Below are 21,951 nucleotides of genomic sequence, written 5' to 3' on the forward strand. Positions count from 1 at the left end.
GGCATGTTATCCTTAAAAATGTCGGAGGAGGCAGATCTAGGGATGACTCTCTTTAGACACTTCTACATTGCTGCCTTATCCCAAGTCAGACCCTTTGGGCTTCCAGCTCAGTGCTGTCTACACCAGGGATTCTCAACGCTGGGTCCCCAGATGTGATTGGACTTCAACTCCTATAAATCCCCAACCACAGGGGCTGGGGATTATGGGAATTGAAGTCCAATAACATCTGGAGACCCAACATTGAGAATCCCTGATCTACACCGAATGGCATTCATTCTCTTGGGTTTCAGGAAGGGGCCTTTCCCAGCCTTACCTGGAGATGCGGCCAGGGATGGAACCTGGAGTCTTCTGCATGCAAAGCAGATGCTCTGCCACTGAGCTACAGCCCCATCCATAATGCTCAGGCTGAAATATTGGAAGCGGGGATTGGGGCATCTCTCTTTTTGCTGTTGCAAAAAAAGATGTGGCTCTTTGAATCCCTACTAAGAATGGTGCTATGTTGTCATTCAGTCTCATACCGAGTGGGCCTCTGGGGGGGTGGAAATGATAGTCAGAGCAACTCAGGAGGAGAGCCTTACTTGTGCTAGCCCGAATTGTCCCCTTTCCTAAGCAGGGTCCACCCTGGTTTGCATTTGAATGACTACAGCTGTGAGCACTGAAAGACATTCCCCTTAGGGGATGGGGCCGCTCTGGAAAGTGCATCTATAAGCTTCCATGCAGATGGTTCCAAGTTCCCTCCCTGGCAGCATCTCCATGATAAGGCCGAGAGAGACTCCTGCCTGCAGCCGTGAAGAAGCCGCTGTCAGTCTGGGTAGACAATGCTGAGCTAGATGGACCAAGGGCCTGACTTGGTATATGACAACTTTCTAGGTTTCTGTGTTCCTAGCATAATGGGGTGGAGGAGGGAAGGGAGGCCCAACATGTGATACACCAGCAACACCCACCGGAGATATGCTATGGTGGACAGAACAGGGACAGTGGTTCTCTCCCTGATAAATATAAGAGCGCCAGCCCGTGAAAAGGTGTTGCTGCTATGCCCAGCTAGCCGGATGAATAGCTTGGGCCTGCAAAGGCTTAATTGGTTTCATCAGACTAAGAGAACTGATCCAAGTAGATAGAATTGAGTCTGCCCCATTTATGACCATCAGCCTATCGTAAGGCTGATGGTCAGATCCTTCTCACCATTTTGGGGACTGGAAAAATATCAGTCACTTGCTAAGACAATTTCATTTGAGTGAATGCTAAGAGGATTGTACTATTGATCTTAAAGTGTTGCAAGCATTTTGCATCCTGAATTTGCTGTCAGGCTCTTTGAGAAAATGTTTGGGAATGGGAGGAGGGGGTATGTATTATTAAAGAGAATGCATAAAATAAATACATCCTGTACCCATTATCCACCCTGGCCGACCTCTTTTATTTCCCCACACCCCACCCCTATCTTCTTGACGATGGAGACCTCAAGGCAGAGATTCTGGCTGCAGCATCTATGACCAGAATTGCAGGTGCATTTTAAAAACACTTTAATCGCCTCTTGGCAGTCCTCCACCGGCAACTGGAAAGTGGGAGGGAAATGTTGGGAAACCTGATTGCAGATCTCCTACCATGTGGAGAGGGGATCTGGTCTGGTGGGAGCAAGCATGACTTGTCCCCTTAGCTAAGCAAGGTCTGCCCTAGTTGCATATGAATGGGAGACTTGATGCTTGAGCACTGCAAGATATGGGGATGGAGCAACTCTGGGAAGAGCATCTAGGTCCCAAGTTCCCTCCCTGGCAGCATCTCCAAGACAGGGCTGAGAGAGACTCCTGCCTGCAACCTTGGAGAAGCTGCTGCCAGCCTATGTAGACAATCCTGAGCTAGATGGACCAATGGTCTGACATCTATGGCAGCTTCCTGTGTCCCTATGTGTCTAGTCTGGTCCTAAGCCTCCCATGTGAAAATGCTCTTGGTCTCTCTATTCCTTACTGCTTGCTTATTTACTGCGTCTGTATCCCTCTCTTCTTCCAAAGAGCCCAGAGCGATGCCCATGGCTATGTTCATCCTCACAACCACAACCCAGTGGAGGCAGCTTAGGCGGAGAGAGAAGAGATTGGCCCAGAACGCCCAGTGGGTGCCATGGCTGAACGGGGACTTGAAATCGGGTCTCCCGCATCCTAGCCCAACACTCTCAGCCCCACACCACCCTGGCGCTCTGCCTTACCCACAGCTGTTTGCCCGGTTGGGCAGCAGCCCACACCACCGGCACACTGGTCTCGTAGAGAGGATACCAGCCCCTCCAATTCCTCAAGCCTGCTTAAGAGATCCTTGATATCGGGGGCTGCCGCGCAACCGCAGGCTCGCCGCGGGATGTTGATTCTGTGCGTGAAGACGATCTGGTTCTCCTCGTTCGGCGTGTGCTCCTGAGAATCTCTGCCCGGCTCGACAGATGTAAGGTCTGTGTCTCTACTGGCGGGGTCCAAGTCCACGGAGCAGAGGTTGCCCATGGGGACCTTGATATTGTAGACGTGGTTAAAGACCACGGGCTGATTGTCCTCCGGCAAAGTGACGTTTATCCCCGTCTCCCTCTTCTGCCGAATTATCCTCTTGATGAGTCCACCACTGACGTACTGATGGAGCAAAGAGAGGACCGCCACGGCCCAAACCCACGTGGGGAGACCCATGCTGAGGTTCAGTTCCTCCGGGACGTCCTTGCGGCTTCAATGTGGATGCACGCTCACAGCCCGCCGGACGTGGACAGATTGGGGGCTCTTCACTTCTCCCTCCTCCTGATCAGCTTGGTTGTTCCTGAAACAGTTAAAATTACAGGGAGTGAGTTACGTCTCTGTGAAACTGATACGCCAAGGGGTGTGTGTGTGTGTGAACTCCAGGGAGAGAGGTCATGCGGTGACATCAGGACGCGATCAGATTACAGTTCTAGAAAAAGAAGGGGGCTTTCAAGGTTCTGATGAGACACAAAGATTAAAGGCAGTATCTCCGGCTGGAGGAGGAGAGCTGGTTTGGGGGTCTCAGGCATTTGCTAAGCGGGATCCACCCTGGCTTGCATTTGAATGGGAAACTACACGTGTGAGCACCGTACGATCTTCCCTTTAGGGCAGGCCTGCTCAATTTCGGCCCTCCTGAAGATACGACTCCCGTAGTCCCTGGCTATTGGCCATTGTGGCTGGGGATTATGGGAATTGTAGTCCAAAAACAGCTGCCGGGGGGGGCAAAGTTGAGCAAACCAGGACAGATCCTGCTTAACAAAGGGGACAATTCAAACTCGCTACTGCAGGACCAATCTCACTTAGCGAGGTCCCGATCTGAAGCCACGGCATCCCCCGTTTGGGCTCTGGGCTCCCTAAAAATCTCCCTAGAAGCAGCCCTAGAACAGCCAGAGTGCTAATTCCATGCCTTCCTTCTTGGCCCCTCTCCATGGATCCATTTAATGCTGCCAATGATTTCGGCATGGTGTGAGAACTTGGGGAAACCGGTGAGGTCAGCTCTCTTGTGCAACGTTCTAATGAGATACAAGGGACCTCATTAGGATGGATTAACAGAAGTGAGCTTTAACAGCCGGGATGGTTTTCCACGAGCTTGAAATGGTGCGCCTTGCTCAAAGAGAGTCTGCTGGCTGCCAACAGACCCTGGGCCTTGAGCCATCTTTTGGGTGCTTAGGGGGAGAAAAGAACATCTTGAAAAGGTCTGGGAGTCGGAGAAGATTCTGGCTTTTGACACACCAGGAGTGAGAAGTGTTTGGATGCACTCCTATACATTACCACCAGGCTTTCTAGATAGTGCAGACTAGTGGTTAGGGTGTCCAAATAGTATGGAATCACAGGTTCAAATCATTATTCAGCCAGGAAGCTAACTGGATGGCTGTGGGCCATGTAATTAAGATGAAAATATATGTTTCCTTACATGGACATTTGATCTCCTCTCTCTCTCTCTCTCTCTCTCTCAGCTGAACCTACCTCACAGCATGGCTAGCCTGACCACTAGGCAGACCTAGGCACTCGCCTAGGCACCAGGATTTTTTTGGGGGGGAGCATAAGGAGTGCAAGAATATTGCACTGCCAATTACTCTCCCTCTTGTAAAATGTCATCCTGCACATTCTGCACGCCGCCGCCCCCAATGCAGTTGTCTTTGCTGATTGCACTTCACCCCCCAATAAAACACAGGTCTCAGCAGGTGCACTCCCTCTCTGGAAGATGAACTGCCTGCTGCAGCGTTCATTACCAAATAGAAATGGTCTCAGACGGGATCTCCAGATTTGCAACAGCATCGCTGAAGGGCTGGAGTTTTGCCCCCAGAATAGACTCCGGAACTCTCTCCCACTGTATCCTCAAACCAGCGTGGACTAGTCATTCGCTGGTCATCTGGGCAGGCTGGTCATTCAGGCTGGCGGATGAGCAGCCTGTGGGGCTCAGGTTAGAGGGGGGACACTACAATTCTTGGCCTGGGGTCAAAGTTTACCTCGAGCACCCAAAGCCCCAGGGTCGGCCCTGCCTCACAGGGTTGTTGTGAGGATAAGCTGAGGGAAGGAAGAGCCATATACTCCCTTGGAGGAAGGGTGGGAAAGCTGTGTGTGGCCAGACTCTTTGCCGGGGTGGTCCGAGGATGAATGCAAATGAATTTTTTGGTTCACAAGACAGAATGAAGGGCAGGCAGGGATAGGATTTCAAAGGCATTCACAGCATGAAGCCAACACAAAGAGGGACAGAGGTTCAGCCCAGTGTCTCTGAACAAAGGGGAAAGGGACTTGATTTGGACTGGGAAACACACGAGGAAGGATCCTAGCCCCACCTCATTCTGGGACACCGTCTAGACATTCTGGAGATGCAGGCACCCTTGACTGGCTTTTAAAGATCCCCAGACGAGAATACTTAGCAGCAATGGAGTGTTTTGGTAGGGGGCTGCCCAAGGCATGGCAGAGCCAGGACAAAATGCTGCCTTGCAAGTCAACTCCGGGAGGTTTTGGAAGGGCAGGGAGGAGGGAAGGTTGCTAGCAGACACACTTCTTCACTGCTCCTCGTGCAAGACGTTTGCAAGACGTGTGAGGCGAGGGGGCACGCGCAAAGGTTGCAGGGGCCAGTCTGGCCTCAAGGAGCCGCCCCGAGCCGTAGTGTACTGGTGGGGCGGGGTATAAATATTGGAGTTGCCCCAGCTAAAGGCCATTGCAGCTGGGGATGCTGGGAGTTGTAGTGAACAACATCTGGAAATCCCCGTTAGAGGGAACACTGGTGCACACCATTTCTCTGGAATGACCACTAACCCGTTGGGTGGCTACACAGAGACGGGCCTTCCCGGTCGCTGCACCGAGATTGTGGCATGAGCTCCCTGCTGAGATACGATCCTCCCCATCTCTGGCAATTTTCAAAAAAACACACTTAAAAACCCATCTTTTTGCCCAAGCTTTCTCAGCTTCCTAATTTTTTAGGTTTTAATTGCTGGTTTATTTTAAAATTGTTTTTAGTTTTTGTATACGTTTTAACTTGTTTTATGCTATTGTTAACCGCCCAGAGATGAAAGTTTGGGGCGGTGTACAGATTTGATAAATAAATAAATGAAATAATCCCTGGTTATTGGCCACTGTGGCTGGGGATTATGGGAGTTGCAGTTTTATTTATTCAAAATATTTCTATACCACCCAAAACCCGTGTCTCTGGGCAGTTTACAATTAGTTCAAGTAAACCCCTCCTGTATTCTTCCAAAGACAACCACAGGGCTCTGTGGTCGCCACAGGTCGACACCGACTTGACAACACAACTTTACCTTAAGTTCAAAATCAGCTGGAGGGCCTAAGTTGAGCAGGTCTGCCATAGACCTTCTGCAGGCAAAGCACGACTCAACCACAGTGCAGTGACATCGATACTTTTCTCCAAAGTGAAAAAGTGTTGGACGAGGACCAGGGAGACCTGAGTTCAAATCCTCAGTTCAGCCATGGAACTCACTGGGTGACTCTGGGTCAGTCACTTCTCTCTCAGCCTAACCTACCTCACAGGGTGGTTGTGAGGAGAAACATAGCCATGGACGCCACTCTGGGCCCTTTGGAGGCAGAGCAGGTTTTGAATGTAGAAAATAAAGCATTTTGGAGTTTTTTGCTTTTCACAAGGAGAAACGGAAATTGTTCTGAACCTTTGGAAGATTTCCACAGGCCTACAGAGTAATGGCAACTCCACATCATTCTGCTGAGCATCTTTCATAGGTTGGCATGACTCTGTCTGGCAGAAGATCAACATCCTATCTTGCTAGATGGTTTATTTGATGCATTCTCCCCACTCCTGAACAGCTAGAGAGTTGTAGCCAGGAGGAGAGTTGGAATTAGCATATCTGCCATCTCCTGCCCATGGGGTATCTCCAACTGAGATGCGTCATTAATTTGGCACTAAATTAAGGAGTTAGCAGGAGTTACATGAGATTAAACACTGAGACAGAAGCACGGGGTGACTAATTCTGAATTATAGATGCCAGCCGCTGATTCGTACAGGGCTAAAGCGATTGTCTGGTTTCAAGAGTGAGTTATTAGGCGTGCGTTGATTCTTGTGTTTAGAAACACGGCTTTTCCAAAATCTGGCTGGCTAAATATAACCATTACATAATGTACTGCTCTGTGCTACTTACTCAAACATTTGACTCAAAGCAACTGTGTTTATAAAGCGTTCCAAGTTTATCTGACATAACCCAGAGCCGTCAAGAAATTCATGGTCACAGCGGACGACCTTCAGCTGTGAAAGGCCCCACTTAGCTCTATGGGGCAGCAGCCAAGAAAGTCCTCCATCAAACATACAGGGAACTATAGGGCCAAGAGCCCGGTCCATCACCCCTCAGATTCTAGCATGGAGCCCACTTTATGGAGCACATCTTGGTGAACCCCCAAAGCTGCTGGTTGAGGAACATGTGGAAATCTCCCAAATGCTTTCACTGGTCTTGAAACTCACGCTTTCCCTTGAAATTACAAATATCAGAAGCTGCGTCTGACCACTAGTCCAACTAGATCAGTATTGTCTCCTGGCCACCTGCTTGTTGGCTTTAAAAGGGGCTCAGACAAATTCATCTATCAGTAGCTAGTCTAGCAATAGCTACTAGTCCCACCTCCAGGCTCAGAAGCAGAATGCATCTGCATCCCAGTTGCAGGGGAGCAACAGCAAGAGAGAGGGCATGCCCTCAGCTCTTGCCTGTGGGTTTCCCAGAGGCATCTGGTGGGCTACTGTGGGCAACAGGGTGCTGGACTAGATAGGCCTTGGATCTGATTAGGGATGTGCACGAATCAATTTTTGCAATTTGATTTGTGGTCAAATCGAATCAGTCAGATTCGATACGAACCCGAATCTGCAAACTCGAATCTGATCAGAATTGATTAGAGTTGGATTAGACTTGATTCAGATTTGACTTGACTTGACCCACTTTTAAAGGTCCTGAAGATACCAAAGTGGGGTGGGGGTGGGTAGGACCCCATGGGTGATACTTACCACCCAAATTTCAAGGCACACGGTTGATTTTTTAATGAACTCCGTTTCAAGGTCGAATCACTCAAATCGACCAGATTCAAGTCAAATCAATTTGACCTTGAAATGATTCAGACAACCCTAGACCTGATGCAGCAAGGCTCTTCTTAGGTTCTTATGCAACTGTCCCAGATCTCAGCCACGGATGCTAACTAGCTTGGCTACTGGGGTCCTTTTAACTGGATATGGCAGTGTTTGAAATCTTCGGCATACAAAGCAGATGTGGTACCACTGAGCGAGCTGTCTATTTTTACATGTATACATCCATATCCCACAGTTCCTCTGAGGCATACATGGTTATGTACACGGTTACATACAGAGTGGTATACATGGTTATGTTTATTTTCACAACAACCCTGCAAGGTAGAGAAAGCTGTAAGTGCGACTATGCAGTCACCTATTTTCCCTCTCTAGGGGAGTAGATTGCCAAAAAATCACGATGAGCACCCCTGGGATACTAGTACCGACACCCAAAATTTGTGGGCCGTGGATTAAGTTTGCAATTTGACCTCCCTCTACATTTCAGAATTCTCCAGCATCAAAAGCAACGGGCAAGCCTCGTTGGGGGGAAACCAAGCTGGCGCTACTAATCAGATCACCCAATGCTGGAAAGTCCAGCCAAGGATAGAAAGCCAAGGATAAAATGCAAATGTGAATATAATAAATCCGGGGCTGGTCTGTGTCTGCCATCTATGTTATGGAAACTGGCATAGGAGAAAACGGGAACACAAAAGCAGGCGGTCCACAGGATGCTTGTGGGGTTTGCATCCAAGAGCTCAGCACGGTGCACAGCAACCGGCAGACAAGAGTTTTGTGTCTGATTTCCAAGAGGAAATCAAATCAGATGGTGGCAGCAAGCCGCGTGATAATGTCCATCACCCACTGGAGACCACTTCTCTCCACTGCGACACAATTGCTACTCTTCGCAGCTGTTTCCAGGGCCTGGACCAACAGAGCTTGGGGCGGATCCAGTGGAGACAAAAAGCCATAGATGAGAAACAGCAGGCCGGCACAGCGCGATGAGCAGCAACAATCAGACCGACGGCGGAAAAAGCAGGCTCTGTTCTAAAAATGGAAAGGGAGCTGCGGAAATAGGCCACATGAAATGACTCCCTGGAAAGCAAAAAAACTGCTTGTGGAAACTCACTCTCTCTCTCTCTCCTCCCTCCCTCATTAGAGATGGCTGGGCTCTTTCGGAATCAGCTCTTCAGCCGACACTCTGAAACGGTCTAGCTTAAACCTTCCATTTGAAACTCCCACCGGCACACCCCCCGATACGAAGTACACATCATTACTCCTGCCTTGTGCTCTCTCTCAGTGGTGAGGTCATATCTTGAATGGGTCGGCTATCTCCCGGAAGGATCAGGACATCTAAGGGAGAAAAGCACAAGGCAGACGCTACTGCTTAGCTATGCATTTATTTTTTTGAGTTCACCGACATCGCACAGATTCACTCAGAACACCCCAATTCTAATGTCCCCTTAGCTAAGCAGGGTCCACCCTGGTTGCATATGAATGGGAGACTACATGTGTGAGCCCTGTGAGATCTTCCTCTTAGGGGATGAAGCCGCTCTGGGAAGAGCAGAAGAAGGTTCCAAGTTCCCTCCCTGGCAGCATCTCCAAGATAGGGCTGAGAAAGATTCCTGCCTGCAACCTTGGAGAAGCCACTGCCAGTCTGTGAAGACAATACTGAGCTAGATAGACCAATGGTCTGACTCAGTATATGGCAGCTTCCTATGTTCCTGTTTTGCATGCAGAAGGTCCCAGGTTCAATCCCTGGCAGCATATCCTGGTAGGGCTGGGAGAGACTCCTGCCTGAAGCCTTGGAGAGCTGCTGCCAGTCTGTGTAAACAGCACTGAGCTAGACTAACCAAGGGGCTGACTCAGCTGCTGCCAATCAGAGTAGGCAACATGGGGTTAGATGGATCAATGGCCTGACTCAGTAAGTATAAGGCAGCTTCCTATGTTCCTATGCACCACACTTGGGAGTTCAGAGATCCACCAAAGGGGGGAAGTTCACCACTTCCTTTGGAAGAGTTGGGCCAGCCCTTCCATAAGGCAAGGCAGGACGGCTGCTGGAAGCACGGGTGCAGGGAGTATTTGGCACTCAAGTGGCTGGCCATGCAAAGGGAATCTATTGCACTCAAAGCCCATTAAGTAGTGAACGTACACATAGGAAGTTGCCTTGGACTGAGTCGAACTGTCCATCTTCCCCAGCATGGACGGCTGGGAGTTCTCCAGGGATCTGAGCAGAGGGTCATTCCCAGCGGAAGTTGCCAGGGACGGAATCTGGGAATTCCTACAGGCTTTGGGTTCCAATGGTGCCCTCTCGGTCACTAAACACGATTCAGACATGACGTTGGACATTCAGGCCATGCTTTGGACAGCGCACACAGGTACAAATCTGTACACCGGTGCTGTTATTCACACATTACGCTGAACACAGGCACAGCAGTACCGTGTATCCCAGGGGCCTGTAGGCGGGTTCACTTTTAAGATGGATGCAGGGACAATCATTCACACAAACACCCGTGCAAGTATACAGACATCTGTACACTTGGCAGGGGCGTAGTGGAGAGGGGGCCTGTGTTCACCCTTCTCCCCGGCCACCCCTCAGAGTGAGGGGGATAATAAAGAAAATAGGGAGGGATGGAATTGGGGGCCCCATTAGGAGCTGGGGGGGGTGGGGCCTGAGTTCTTTGGACACGTTGGCTCAATTATAGCAACATCTCTGACACTTGGACAACATAATGTCTGAACAGGGCATTACTCACACCAGGTTTAGGCACATAGGAAGTTGCTTTTCACTTAGTTGGTTCACTGCTCCGTTTAGCTTATTATTGCCCACACTGACTGGCAGCAGCTCTCCAAGGTTTCAGGGAGGAGTCTCTCCCAGCCCTACCTGGAGATGCTGCCAGGGATTGAACCTCAGATCTCCTGCATGCAAAGCAGATGCTTTTCTGCTGAAAAACAGTCCTTTCCCCAAAATATACCCTACAACATTTCTCAGAGACTGTGGAACTGCCTGATACTGAGTCAGTCCCTTGGTCCATCTAGCTCAGCACTGACTGGCAGCAGCCCTTCAAAGTTCCAGGCAGGAGTCTCTCCCAGCCCTTCTTGGAGATGCTGCCAGGGAGGGAACGGGGGCCTTCTGCATGCAAAGCCGATGCTCTACCGCCGAGCAATAGATGTCCCTATGCAGCTGCCTTAGACTGAGTCAGACTATTGGTCCATCAAGGTCAACACCGTCTGCACCCACCGGCAGCAGCTCTCCAGAGTTTCAGGCAGGGGTCCTTGCCAGTCCTACGGGGAGATGCTGCCAGGGATGAAACCTGGGGCCTTCTTCATACCACTGAGCTATGGTCCCATTCCTAAATCCCTCCCCTTTGAGCACCATCTCCATCCTGCATAACAGAAGGACACAGCACAGAGCAATGCGTGAAGCATCTGCTTCCCACGAGAGAGAGAGAGAAAGACTCTCTTGTTTCAAGACCAGCTTTCTTATCTCACCCCAGTTCGGTGAGAAGCTCTCCATCCTCCCTCTTAGGAGAGACATATGCCCAGCTGGCAAAAAGCTACGGCTTTCTAAACTTGTCTTTGGAAAGTTCCTTTGCCAAGTTACACATGGTCAGGAGCTCATTTTTTTTCAATGACTTCACTTCGAATTATGCCAAGTCCTTTATAGGCGCGCTCCGTACTTACAGGACTGGTAATTCTTCTCTCCCCCCACCCTTGAATAAATTGCAGCAGCTAATATGGATTAAAAACATAAGGCTGCTGTTTCATTTCCAGGATCTTGAAGGTTTCTTCCAAAAACACTCCGCCATACAGCCTTAATAGCCCTTTCTGGAAAAGTGAGCCGTTTCACCATGCAATAAAAGGATTAATAGTTCATTCCCTCGCTTTCCCCATGTACTATGGTGCTCATTTGTGTTATGGAGAGTGAGATCTTTAGCCGGCAAGACAACGGAATGGATTTTCACGTCTCCCTGCAGAAGGGTTATAAGACGATATTTGGCCATGGTTGTAGAGAACGAGGTGGGTTCTCTAACGGGCATGTTCCAACAGGAAGCTAACTAAATGGATCAAAGCAAGTGGAGTGGTGATCTGAACCGCAATGGATTGCCCTACTCAGCAAAGCCATCTCTGCTCATTCTGTAGTTTCCAGGGTCTGATCCAAAGGGGTTCCAGAAGATCTGATCGGGAACAGCAGGTCAGCTCGATAAGACAAAGCTTCACAGAGACACAGAGAAGGAAACCTTGTATGTTCTAACTCGGAAAGACCCAGTGGTGGGACTCAGAAACTCAGAAAGACCTCAGTGGGAGAGCATCAGCTGGGCATGCAGGTGGTCCCAGGTTTAAACCCCAACAGGTAGGGATGGGAAAGACTCCTGCCTGGAACCTTGGAGAGCTGCTCAGAGTAGAGACTGTGCTTATGTTCTTCCCATGAGGATGGGAGAATCACGACAGCTAGCTACTGCGAAGAGTGCCACTCAAATGCTGCTGCCCACTGCCCTTAAGGTGGTGGGGGAAAATAAGTTTAAAAGGACACAACTGGGTACCACCTTCAGTCCAAAGCTGTTATGACATCTCAGAATCGATCTGCCCCCTCCTAAATCACCGGCGGTCCTCTCCTGCTCCAAATTTTGACCACCACCAGCCTAAATTTGAGACCAAATGTTCTGCCATGAGGATTTCCCACGCAACGCTACTCCAAGCTCATTCCACTCAGGAAACCTGCTACTCTCCTTAACGGACATGAACTTCAGCAAGGAGCCACAGAGGTGGAGTTTTCCTTCCCTTCACTCAAAAGCCCAACTAACAGACTTGTGCATTGGAGCAGAAGCCCTGCCTTTCGGAGCGCCGCTGTGAGGGCTGGTCCTCCGTACGACATTTCGAGTTATCATTTGCAGGGAGTTCCAAAGGCTGGCTTCCTTCTTGCTACAGCTGCCATGTTTAATGCACTTTCCAGAATCGCGTTCTTCCGGCCCTTCCTTGAATACCTGGATGCAGGGGTGACCGTAGAACAACCAGTATGCAAAGGGAGATGCAAAGGACATTATGAGGTGAAATATTTAAAAAGGTAATTAATGCTGTTAGTTAACCCCTGCTAACTGAGCAAAGAGGCACCTTTTCAAAGTGGCAATTCTCTTTATTGAGCAGGGGGAGAGCAACTGGCCCTATCCATCCCCAGCACAGCATCCCTCCAGTGGCTGTTGCTGGTGTCAATCTTATGTTTCTTTTTTAGATGGAGAGCCCTTCAGGGATAGGGAGCCATTTTATTTATTTATTTATATCCAAGGAAACTGTGTCGGGATTTGTTGAAAAGCAGTATATAAATATTTGTCGTATTGGACATTTTCAAACTTATTCAGAAAACGGGCCATATTCTTCTTAGAAAACACTCTTTGGGGATCAGCCCAACCCTTCTGGTCTGCTTCCCAGGATAGTTTCCTCTTCCTGTCCCAAGTCCATGTGGCAGAAAAGCCGTCTTCTCTCTAACAGGGACTCCCCGGCGTTGGTGACTACAACTCCCAGAATCCCCAGCTGCAACAGCTTTTGCTGTGGGGTTATGGGAGTTGTAGTCAACAACATCAGGGAATCCCTGTGAGAGGGAACACTGGTGGGGAGAGAGGTCCATTGCAGGCCAGCTGAAATCTGGGTTGGGAGAGATGATATCCGCACACAGTCCCGGTCCTGGCCAGGAAGGAAGTGAAGGGGGTTGGCCCGGCTCCTGGGAGGCTGGAGGAGTCTCCCACCTTCCTTGGCTGATCTGGCTTCTGCTGCTTGTTCTGGGGAAGAGGAGCAACTTCTTTAAACAACAGAAGCCTTTTGAAATAATTAATGCAAGCAATAGGACCATAATATACCGTGACTGTATTGTCTGACACTTTGCCGTCAGTTTGCCGTCTGGTGGATGGGGGAGTGAAAAGGGGAGCGGGAAATATTTTGGGGGGAGTGCCTGCCCCCACTTGGAGTCATCCCAGGCTGCATTAGCAATGTGAGCAGCTCAAAGCTTCATTCGGCGTGCAACCCTTAGAGGGTGCTGAAGGGAGGGTGCAGACAGGCTTCCTCGTGTGATAATTTGACTTCTTAAAAAAGCCAGCTGGCGTCCTTCCATCCCAGTTCAGATCCGCTCTGTCCTTGGTACTGGCACATTTAAATTTTCAGGAACAAGGGAAAAAAAAAACATTGTCTCCATCACTCACGAGACCACAGAAGTGGTTCCTAGAAGGCTCCATTAAACGTCTCTCTTGCCCGCCCACGCGGGCTGGATGGCTGCTTGGCCTAGTTCTGTCAGATACGGTGAAATCAAGGATTTGTTGTCTCTGGAAAAGAGTCTAGCCCTTTCTGCAGCTCCATTTTTATTTGGGGGGAAGAAACGGAAAGGCACACCGGCCCACATATGACCAAGTGGAGTCAGGACGAACTCAGCACTGGGATAAAGCAATTCTCGGATGTAAGACGGAGTGCATTTCTTGCTTTCTTGCGGAACACTGTCCCATCCATTCCAAAGGATGAAAAGAGATGGAGCTGAAGGCTCGCCCGGCCACGCAAATGGCCAGTGTGCATGCACGGTGCAAGTGCAGAAAGGGCCCCCAAAGGCCCCGAAATTGGCTAAAACTGCCCCTTCAAGACCAGGGGAGGCCAGCAGGGGGAGGGGGGACTGTTGGAGACTGCCCCCACGGCCACGCCAGCAACCCCTGAGGTTGCCAGAGGTGGTAAGTTCTTTAAAAAAAATTATCATATAGAACCCCAAACTGGCCCCAAGCCTCTCCTCAAAAGTTGATCGTCTCTTTCTCCGGAGTGCCTCCCTGAATTCTTTCCAACTTGTCAAATCGCAGCCCAGAGCAGAAGATGCCACTCGAAGCAAAGCCTTAGAAGTGTTGCGTAAGAGTAGGAACATTTTACTTCTCCTGTCCTGTGCTTCTGTACAGAGGTGGCGTCCTTTGCTGAGCCATGCTCAGGCTGTTGACCATGTATAGTAGTCCTGATTACAGGTTTATTCTAGACAGGACACATTTTGGGCAGTGCAATAAGTTACTGGAGGGACCACGTTTTTCTGCAGTCGGGACTATGACGTTTGGGGCGGAGACCTGCTCTTGCATTGGCAAGCATGCATTGGCAAGCCTGTGTTTGCTAAGCAGGGTCTGCCTTGGTTTGCATTTGAATGGGAGACTACAGGTGATCACTGGGAGACATCCCGCTTTGGGGATGGGGCCGCTCTGGGGAAAGCACCTTGTGGATCCGAGGAGAGCTGATCTTGTGCTTTGCAAGCATGCATGGTTGGCTTTGCTAAGCAGGGACTGCCCTGGTTTGCATTTGAATGGGAGTGCATGTAAACAGCCCTTGGATGAGGCCGGGGAGGCAGCCCCCTCAGGCAGTAAGATGGGAGACGACAAGATGTCTTTTAAAAATGAAAAGGGAGGGGGGAGGGTGTGCACAAGGGGCGTGTGGCATTTCATGCCCTGCCTCGAGCCCACAGTGGTCTCTTGAGCCACCTCGGTTCAGGATCGCATCTTTTCTGACCCCTCGGTGTGCACCCGGAGGAGAGGACTGTGTGAAGGAGGAGGGCCGCTTGTTCACACCGAGTGATCCCAGTTGGAAACTTCTGAAAGCTCCCTGACATTTTCTGACGCTACCCGCAGCGTTGTCATGGGGAAAATAAAAGAGCGGGAGATCAAATGTCCACATAAGGAACGTATATTTTCATCTTAATTAGATGTGCGCAATTCATTTCCCCTAGCCATTATGGCTTAGGAGGCGTCAGGCCGCTTCAGTTCCTAATACAACAGTCCTGAAGATTGCCTCTTCTGTATTCTCCCCACACATTCTGCAAGGCAGACAGCACCCCCCCCCGCCCTGCCAGCCCCGGCTTGCCAGTCAGGGCAACTCCTCACCCCACGGCTTATTTACATCACACTTGGTGCGGGGCAGGGGGTGGATTTCAGGATTTCCTGGACGTGTGCCCAGATTTTAACTTTTCCCACATGTGGAATGCATTTGCTACCGAGTACGGACATTCACAGGAAGGGAGAGCAAACAGACGGGGGCGTCATTGACTCCAGGACCGAAGGTCTCTCTCTGTCCACAGCTCTCAGGTGGAAACCCAAACAGAACCAGAGATGGAAAAGACCTTGGAGAAGAGGCGACTCAGGGGAGGCACGTTCGAGGTGTATAAAATGATGCAGGGAGTGGAGAGGAATTTCCCTCCCTCTCTCACAACACGAGAACCATGGGGCGCCCCATGAAACTGAAGGTCGGGAAATTTAGGGCTGACAAGAGGAAGTACTTTTTCCACACAGCGCATAATTAATCTATGGAATCCCTTGCCATGGGAAGCGGTGACGGCCACCAGCTTGGGTGGCTTTAAAGGGGGCTTAGACAGATTCATGGTGGACACAGGTCTATCAATGGCTACTGGTCTAGTGGCTGTGGGCCACCTCCAGCCTCAGAGGCAGGATGCCTCTCAATCCCAGCTGCAGGGGAGCCACAGCAGGAGAGAGGGCATGCACATACCTCCTGCCTGTGGGCTCCCCAGAGGCATCTGGTGGGCCACTGTGGGAAACAGGATGCTGGACTAGATGGGCCGGATCCAGCACACACAGCTGTTCTGATGTTCTTATGATGAGGCAGCTAAGGTGATCAGCTTGCCCTGTTTGAGTCTCTCTCTAGGCACATAGTGCCATTCAGTGCAGCCCTGGCAGAGATTTGAAATGGCATATACTAAATAAGCTACAGTTTAGGACAGGGGTGGGCAAACTACTCTGTTATGGTCTTGCAGTAGCAAGCATGACTTGTCTCCTTTGATAAGCAGGGTCCACCCTAGTTTGCATATGAATGGGAGACGACATGTGTGAGCACTGCAAGATATTCCCCTTAGGGTTGGGGCTGCTCTGGGAAGAGCATCTACATGCCTGCATGCAGAAGGTCGCATGTTCCCTCGCTGGAAGCATCTCCAAGACAGGGCTGACAGAGATTCCTGCCTGCAGCCTTGGAGAAGCCGCTGCCAGGCTGTGTAGACAATACTGAGCTAGATGGACCAAGGGTCTGACTCGGTATATGGCAGCTTCCTATGTTCCTACACCACTGTCTTTAGATTATTCTTGCTGGCCATCTTGGGAGGGCTTGGTCCAATAACACAGTATCTACGTCTATGAAGGACAATAATTTTACAGTGCTTCGCAAAACAGCTCCACACCGGGGCATGAATAAAGCAGCAAAGTAACAAAATAATCAAAGACTCACCACATGACATAAAAGATCGGCAATGATAAAATAGCCAGGAGTAGTAAAAACCTCTCTCCTTCTCTCTTTGGACCATAGAATGCCAGCTGCTTGCATTCATATCTGTCTATTCAAACCGAAGAATTTGCTTCTGTATTAGAATTTCAATTATGTTCCATTTGCATAATTAATGCAGCAGGGATTAAATTATCACTATCGCCACATTATCCCCCATGCCAAGAAGAAAAGTAGGGGCCAGCCCATAATTCCCTTGCACTGCCAAGGACAACGGGATAAAGAATGTCTTTGGAAAAGACACTCTAGCCAATTCTTTATGCCCAGGAGGACTGAAGCAGAGTTAGCAACCTCTCTGGAATCACCAGCGCATTCTTATTGAAGCACCTGAGCAGGGAATTGTTCCTGGATCTTCCAGTAGCAATTTAACAGGAAACTACTGAGGGTCAGACTGGCAGTATCCTCTGAATGTATAGATTGGTCCACAGAGTTGAACATCTAGTTAACCCTCCACAAAATGGGAGAACCCACCATCCCTGCACAGTAAACTCAGCCAGGTCACGTGGACTACATCAAATGCAGGAATAGTAGGGAAAGCACAGGACAAATCAGACTAGCCAGTGTTCTGAGGGACATCTTTTCCCAGCACCAAATATGGTAATCCATTTGATCTTGAGTGTAAGGAGGAGCAAAATCCACCAAGTCATCTGATTCCATGTAGTTCCATTCCAACCAAACCCCCAGAGCAAAAGCCCCACCCTTGATCAGAAATGTGTTGCCCAAAGAAGCCCGTATAATAAGCATACCCCCTATCTACTACTGCTATAATCCAGACTGTGTTTTCTTTTATTTTGCAGAACCTCTACATCAATTCACTGAAGCATCCACAGTCAAGTCAGACCACACGCAGAGCAGACAATCCTAGTTTCCAACTTTTAGAAATAGTCCAGAAATCAAACCTTTGCTCAACACCGTCACTTTGTACATCCAGTAGAAGCCGCTGGTAATGCTTTCCCAAGACTGGACCGCTTTGGGCTGTAGACAGAAGAAGGTTCCCATATTTGAAGTCTGTCCCACAAAGAACTGCCCAACCGGCCCCCGCACAAAGAAACCGAACATGCCACGGAGAGGGGGTTGGCTCAGCCTTTTTCTTCACATGCAAATGTTCTGTGCTAAGAAGATTTTCTTAGGTGAGGAAGCAAACATGTAGCCTCTCCCTCATCTGCATCCCCAAATGGTACCAGTTTAGGGAAAGATTCACCACTCGATACTGCATGCATGAACTGCATGCATGAACACCTCATGACCTCCCATCCCAGACAAGGGGTCCCTCAAAGCAAGCACCTCCAACTCCCTCCTGCCCCCAGAATAACTTGATGTGTTGGTGTCAGCAGTGTGATCCCCAAGAGAAAGTACTCTGAATTCTCTGCCAATCCCATTTCAATTTGTGTTGTCCGATCAGCAGGAATTAAACAACCACTGCTCCTCTATACATTATTCCCCCATGCCAAGAAGAAAGGTAAGGGTTAGCCCATAATCCCTTGCACTATTGGGGACAATGGCATAGAAAATGCCTTTGGGAAAGACACTCTAGCCAATTCTTTATGCCCTGGAGGACTAAAGGAGTTAGCAGCTTCCCCAGAACCATCAGTACTGCCTAGTTTCAACACACTTGAGCAGAGAGACAGATCATTTCCCTTCTAAGATTACACTCCTGGTAACTTAGATAACCCATCATTGAGCGACGGCTATTCTCTACAGGCATCTCAGATCAATTTTCTCAGCTGGAGGATCAAAACTTCATTTAAAAAAACCAAAAACTTCTATGGACTCCCCTGTGTGCTGAATCCTGGCTGAGTTTTCAGCTAGCAAAAAAATGAAAACCCTGACCTGCTTAAAACCCTGCTCCTTTTCAGCACTTCCAACTGATCCAAGCAGCTGCCATAAATAAATTACAACTTGCCTCAAACAAAAGCCACTGGAAGAATTAAGATCACTATATGCTGCTTTGTTCCTCTCAAGGCAGTGTCATGAAGACTCCGCGGAGAAATTGGAGCTGAAAATAGAGTTACGAGGCTGCCTATTTAGTGATGTAAGATGGACTACTGTCTGGGTTTGATTCAGGCAGCTTCCACATTTGGGAGAGGGAGGTGAAAGGGGGAGATGGAGGAGAAGGAGTGAAAAGCTGACAATATGCAGGTTGCACCGCAATCTATGGGGCACAATCCAGCCAACATGAAGCAAATTTGAATCCGCGTGCTTAAGCATGATACACTGACTGTACAGCGCCTATGTAGATGCATTCACAAGCCAGTTCAATGGGACTCACTCCCAAGTAAGCATTGCAAGACGATGCACATCTGTATGGAGTAACCCCACTGAGGCAAGTGGGACTTAATTCCAAGTAAGCATGGGGATGGGGCCATAGTTCAGTGGCAGAGCATCAATTTTCTGTATTGAGCAGGGGAGAGCAACTGGCCTTATCTATCCCCAGCACAGCATCCCTCCAGTGGTTGTGGCTGGTGTCTATCCTGGTTTCTTCTTTTTTTTAGATTTTGAGCCCTTTGGGGACAGGGAGCCATTCATTCATTCATTCATTTATTCATTCTCTCTCTCTCTCTCTCTGTAAACCACTTTGGGAACTTTTGTTGAAAAGTAGTATATACGTGTTCTTTGTATTTGGTGTATGCACTGCAGAAGATCTCCCAGGTTCATTAATGGCAGCACCTCCAACTAGGGCTGGGGAAGACCCTTGCCTGAAGCCTTGGAGAGCTGCTGCCAGTCAGTGCAGACAATACTGAACTTGATGGACTAAGGGTCTGACTCAGTAGAAGGCAGCTGCCTATGTAATTCCTATATTTAAAAAACCACCACCACCCATGCACAGGATTGGCCTATAAAACACTACTCTGGAGAAAAGGGGAATGTGCAGCGGAATCCTATGCTCGTCTTACTCAAAAAGCGAGAGACGTAAGTTTTGGGTGGTATAAAAATATTTAAATAAATAAATTAAATACTGTTAAATAAATACACAAACAAATAAAGGAAGCCCAACAATGCCCAATGAGGCTCACTCCGGATTCAGTGTGTTTAGGATTGCAATAGCTTAGATTAAAGTTAGAGTAGAGATTTCTCTCTCCCAGCACATTTATCAGAAACTCTTGTACAGCTTCCCTTGACTCTCTAGTCGTGCACACTTTGCATTTTACTTTAGACAGAATCCAGCCATCTCCAGTCAGAATCAGGCCCATGTTTTCTAGTTGCACAGGACAGCTCTGACCTAAGGCAATGAGCCATACAGTGCAAATTGGTGTGAATTTTCACAGAAGTAAGCCCCACCACCACCGTGTCCAAAAGGATATATTCCCTGGAAGGTTTCCTGAAGCACATTTCCTCAAAGTGAGCCTTCATGGAATTCAAAATTAGTGCACAGGATCCGGCCACTAGCCTCAGGGCTGCTGTGTGTGGTGCAGAGCGTGACAAGTTCTTTTTTTGGCGGGGGAAAGAAACCGAGAAAATGTTCCATTAATAAATTCCACAGCTCCCAGTTTAGAAGCCGGGTCCAGCAGCTGTTCAACGAAGCCAAGTGCTACAGACCCGGTTTCTTTTTCAGTCAGCCCCCCGACTCCCAGACTGCACAGATGTACTATTCAGATAGCCCATGTGTTAAAAAAAAAAAAAGTTGCAGAGGAACTGAATAATAATAAAGCATGAGGAAGGAGAGTGTGGGGAGCGGGAGTGGGGGAGAGCTGGTTTCTGTAGCTATAGAAAGAGAAGCAGTTTTATCTTCTGCCAGAGATTCCCCTCTGGTTTCAATATTAGAAATGAAAAGATACATCCAGAACCACTACTTTTAATCTCTCCGTCCGGAAGGCAGGCACAAGTTACTGTACTTGAGAGAGAACTGGGATCTGCTCCGTCCACAAGACGGTTTGCAATTTAAAAGGTGAACTTTTCAACAGTTTCAGTCCACCGCCATAATTACACAAAATCTCAGAAATAGATCTGAGCTGGAGGACCTGAATGGATTCCCCCCCCCCCACACACACACTCATAGCCTCTTCCACTGTGTGTTAGCTTTGCCACCTTAATTTCTACATCCCTCTGTCCTTGGTGAGGATGGCTCTCGGCAACCATCCATTCATTGGCTCATCATTCATGCATCTATAGCAGCACCATGGAAACAGATCTGATTCCATCGGACATCACAGCACAGACACAGACTTAAAACATGCCCATATCCTTGAGACATCTCTAAGTGAAAACTCCCGGCAGCTCCAAAGAAACTTTTACAGTGAGGACCCATTGCTGAAATCATCACCCCCTTCTCGTTCCTTGCTCCCTCAAAATGTGTGCTGGAGAGACTTACCTCCCTGGATATGAACCACAGCCCACTTCTGTTCAAGTCTCCATAGGATGAAGAGGGCACTCAAAAGCCAGATGCCTGCATGGTTTTCTTTCTGTCCTGGGAAAAGCTCAGCAAAGTTGCCCGGGTCTCTGTGATGTAGGTGTGACTCAGTGGGGGAGAAAGGGGGGGGGGAGATGGAGACAGAGAGAGAGAGAGAGAGAGAGAGGTTTGACTGTAAGGCAAACTGTGGTGAGGCTTGCAGCTTCTCCTGGTTTATATAGCAGAGCCTGATCCACTGTAATGGGATGCCTGGGAGGCAAACTCACTCTGAGTTTGCAGTTGGCAAATTAAAGGCACAGCTTTCCTGGATCCTGAGCTGGTTTCAGAGAGAGAGAGAGAGAGAGAGAGAGAGAGAGAGAGAGGCACACCACACACTCTCTCTCTCTCACACACACACACCCCCGGAGGCTGAGACACAAAGGACATTTGCATGTAATTTGTGACTATAACCTCCCCCTTTTCCTCCTCTGCACTAAGTATGCTCAAGGCCGTGCACACACATTGCCAGGGTAATTTCGCTGAGAATGCCGTTGTGTGTTGTTAAGAGAGTGTTCTGTTTTGTATATATGTTCTGTTTTTGCTTACCCTTCTTTTCCCTGTAAGGGACACCACATGAAGGCTACCAGGATGCGACCATGCAGTGTCGGTAGTTGGCGCATCTCAGGAAGCGGGTGTCAACTCAATGCTGGCATCCACTTTCACGTGAGCGGGTTTGGTGTCCTCAGTCCTTGCAAAAAAAGTGTGAACATCACCTCCTCCCCAAGTTTTTAATCTCCCATCCCTTTTCAAATCTCATCAACTTCTGCTCTGCTTTCACC

At 49.1% G+C, this 21,951-nt stretch overlaps 1 protein-coding gene across 5 annotated transcripts in view; it reads right to left on the reverse strand.

Annotated features, from left to right (window-relative positions):
- The window catches only part of TNC (tenascin C), a 72,699-nt gene extending 51,202 nt beyond the window's left edge, over positions 1-21,497 (reverse strand). For 2 of the 5 annotated variants that reach the window (XM_053282606.1, XM_053282605.1), the window contains exons 1-2: positions 21,095-21,489; positions 2,198-2,781 (exon numbers count right to left, since the gene is read on the reverse strand). In XM_053282606.1, the coding sequence (XP_053138581.1) occupies positions 2,198-2,657 (460 nt within the window). In that variant the 5' untranslated portion in view covers positions 2,658-2,781; positions 21,095-21,489. Of the gene's footprint in view, positions 1-2,197; positions 2,782-17,684; positions 17,761-21,094 lie in introns of those variants that run through there. The other 3 variants (XM_053282607.1, XM_053282603.1, XM_053282604.1) reach the window with 3 other exon arrangements.
- Between the last annotated feature and the right edge of the window lie 454 nt (positions 21,498-21,951).

This window comes from Hemicordylus capensis, chromosome 17 (genome assembly GCF_027244095.1).
Source record: "Hemicordylus capensis ecotype Gifberg chromosome 17, rHemCap1.1.pri, whole genome shotgun sequence".
Taxonomy (NCBI): Eukaryota; Metazoa; Chordata; class Lepidosauria; order Squamata; family Cordylidae; genus Hemicordylus; species Hemicordylus capensis.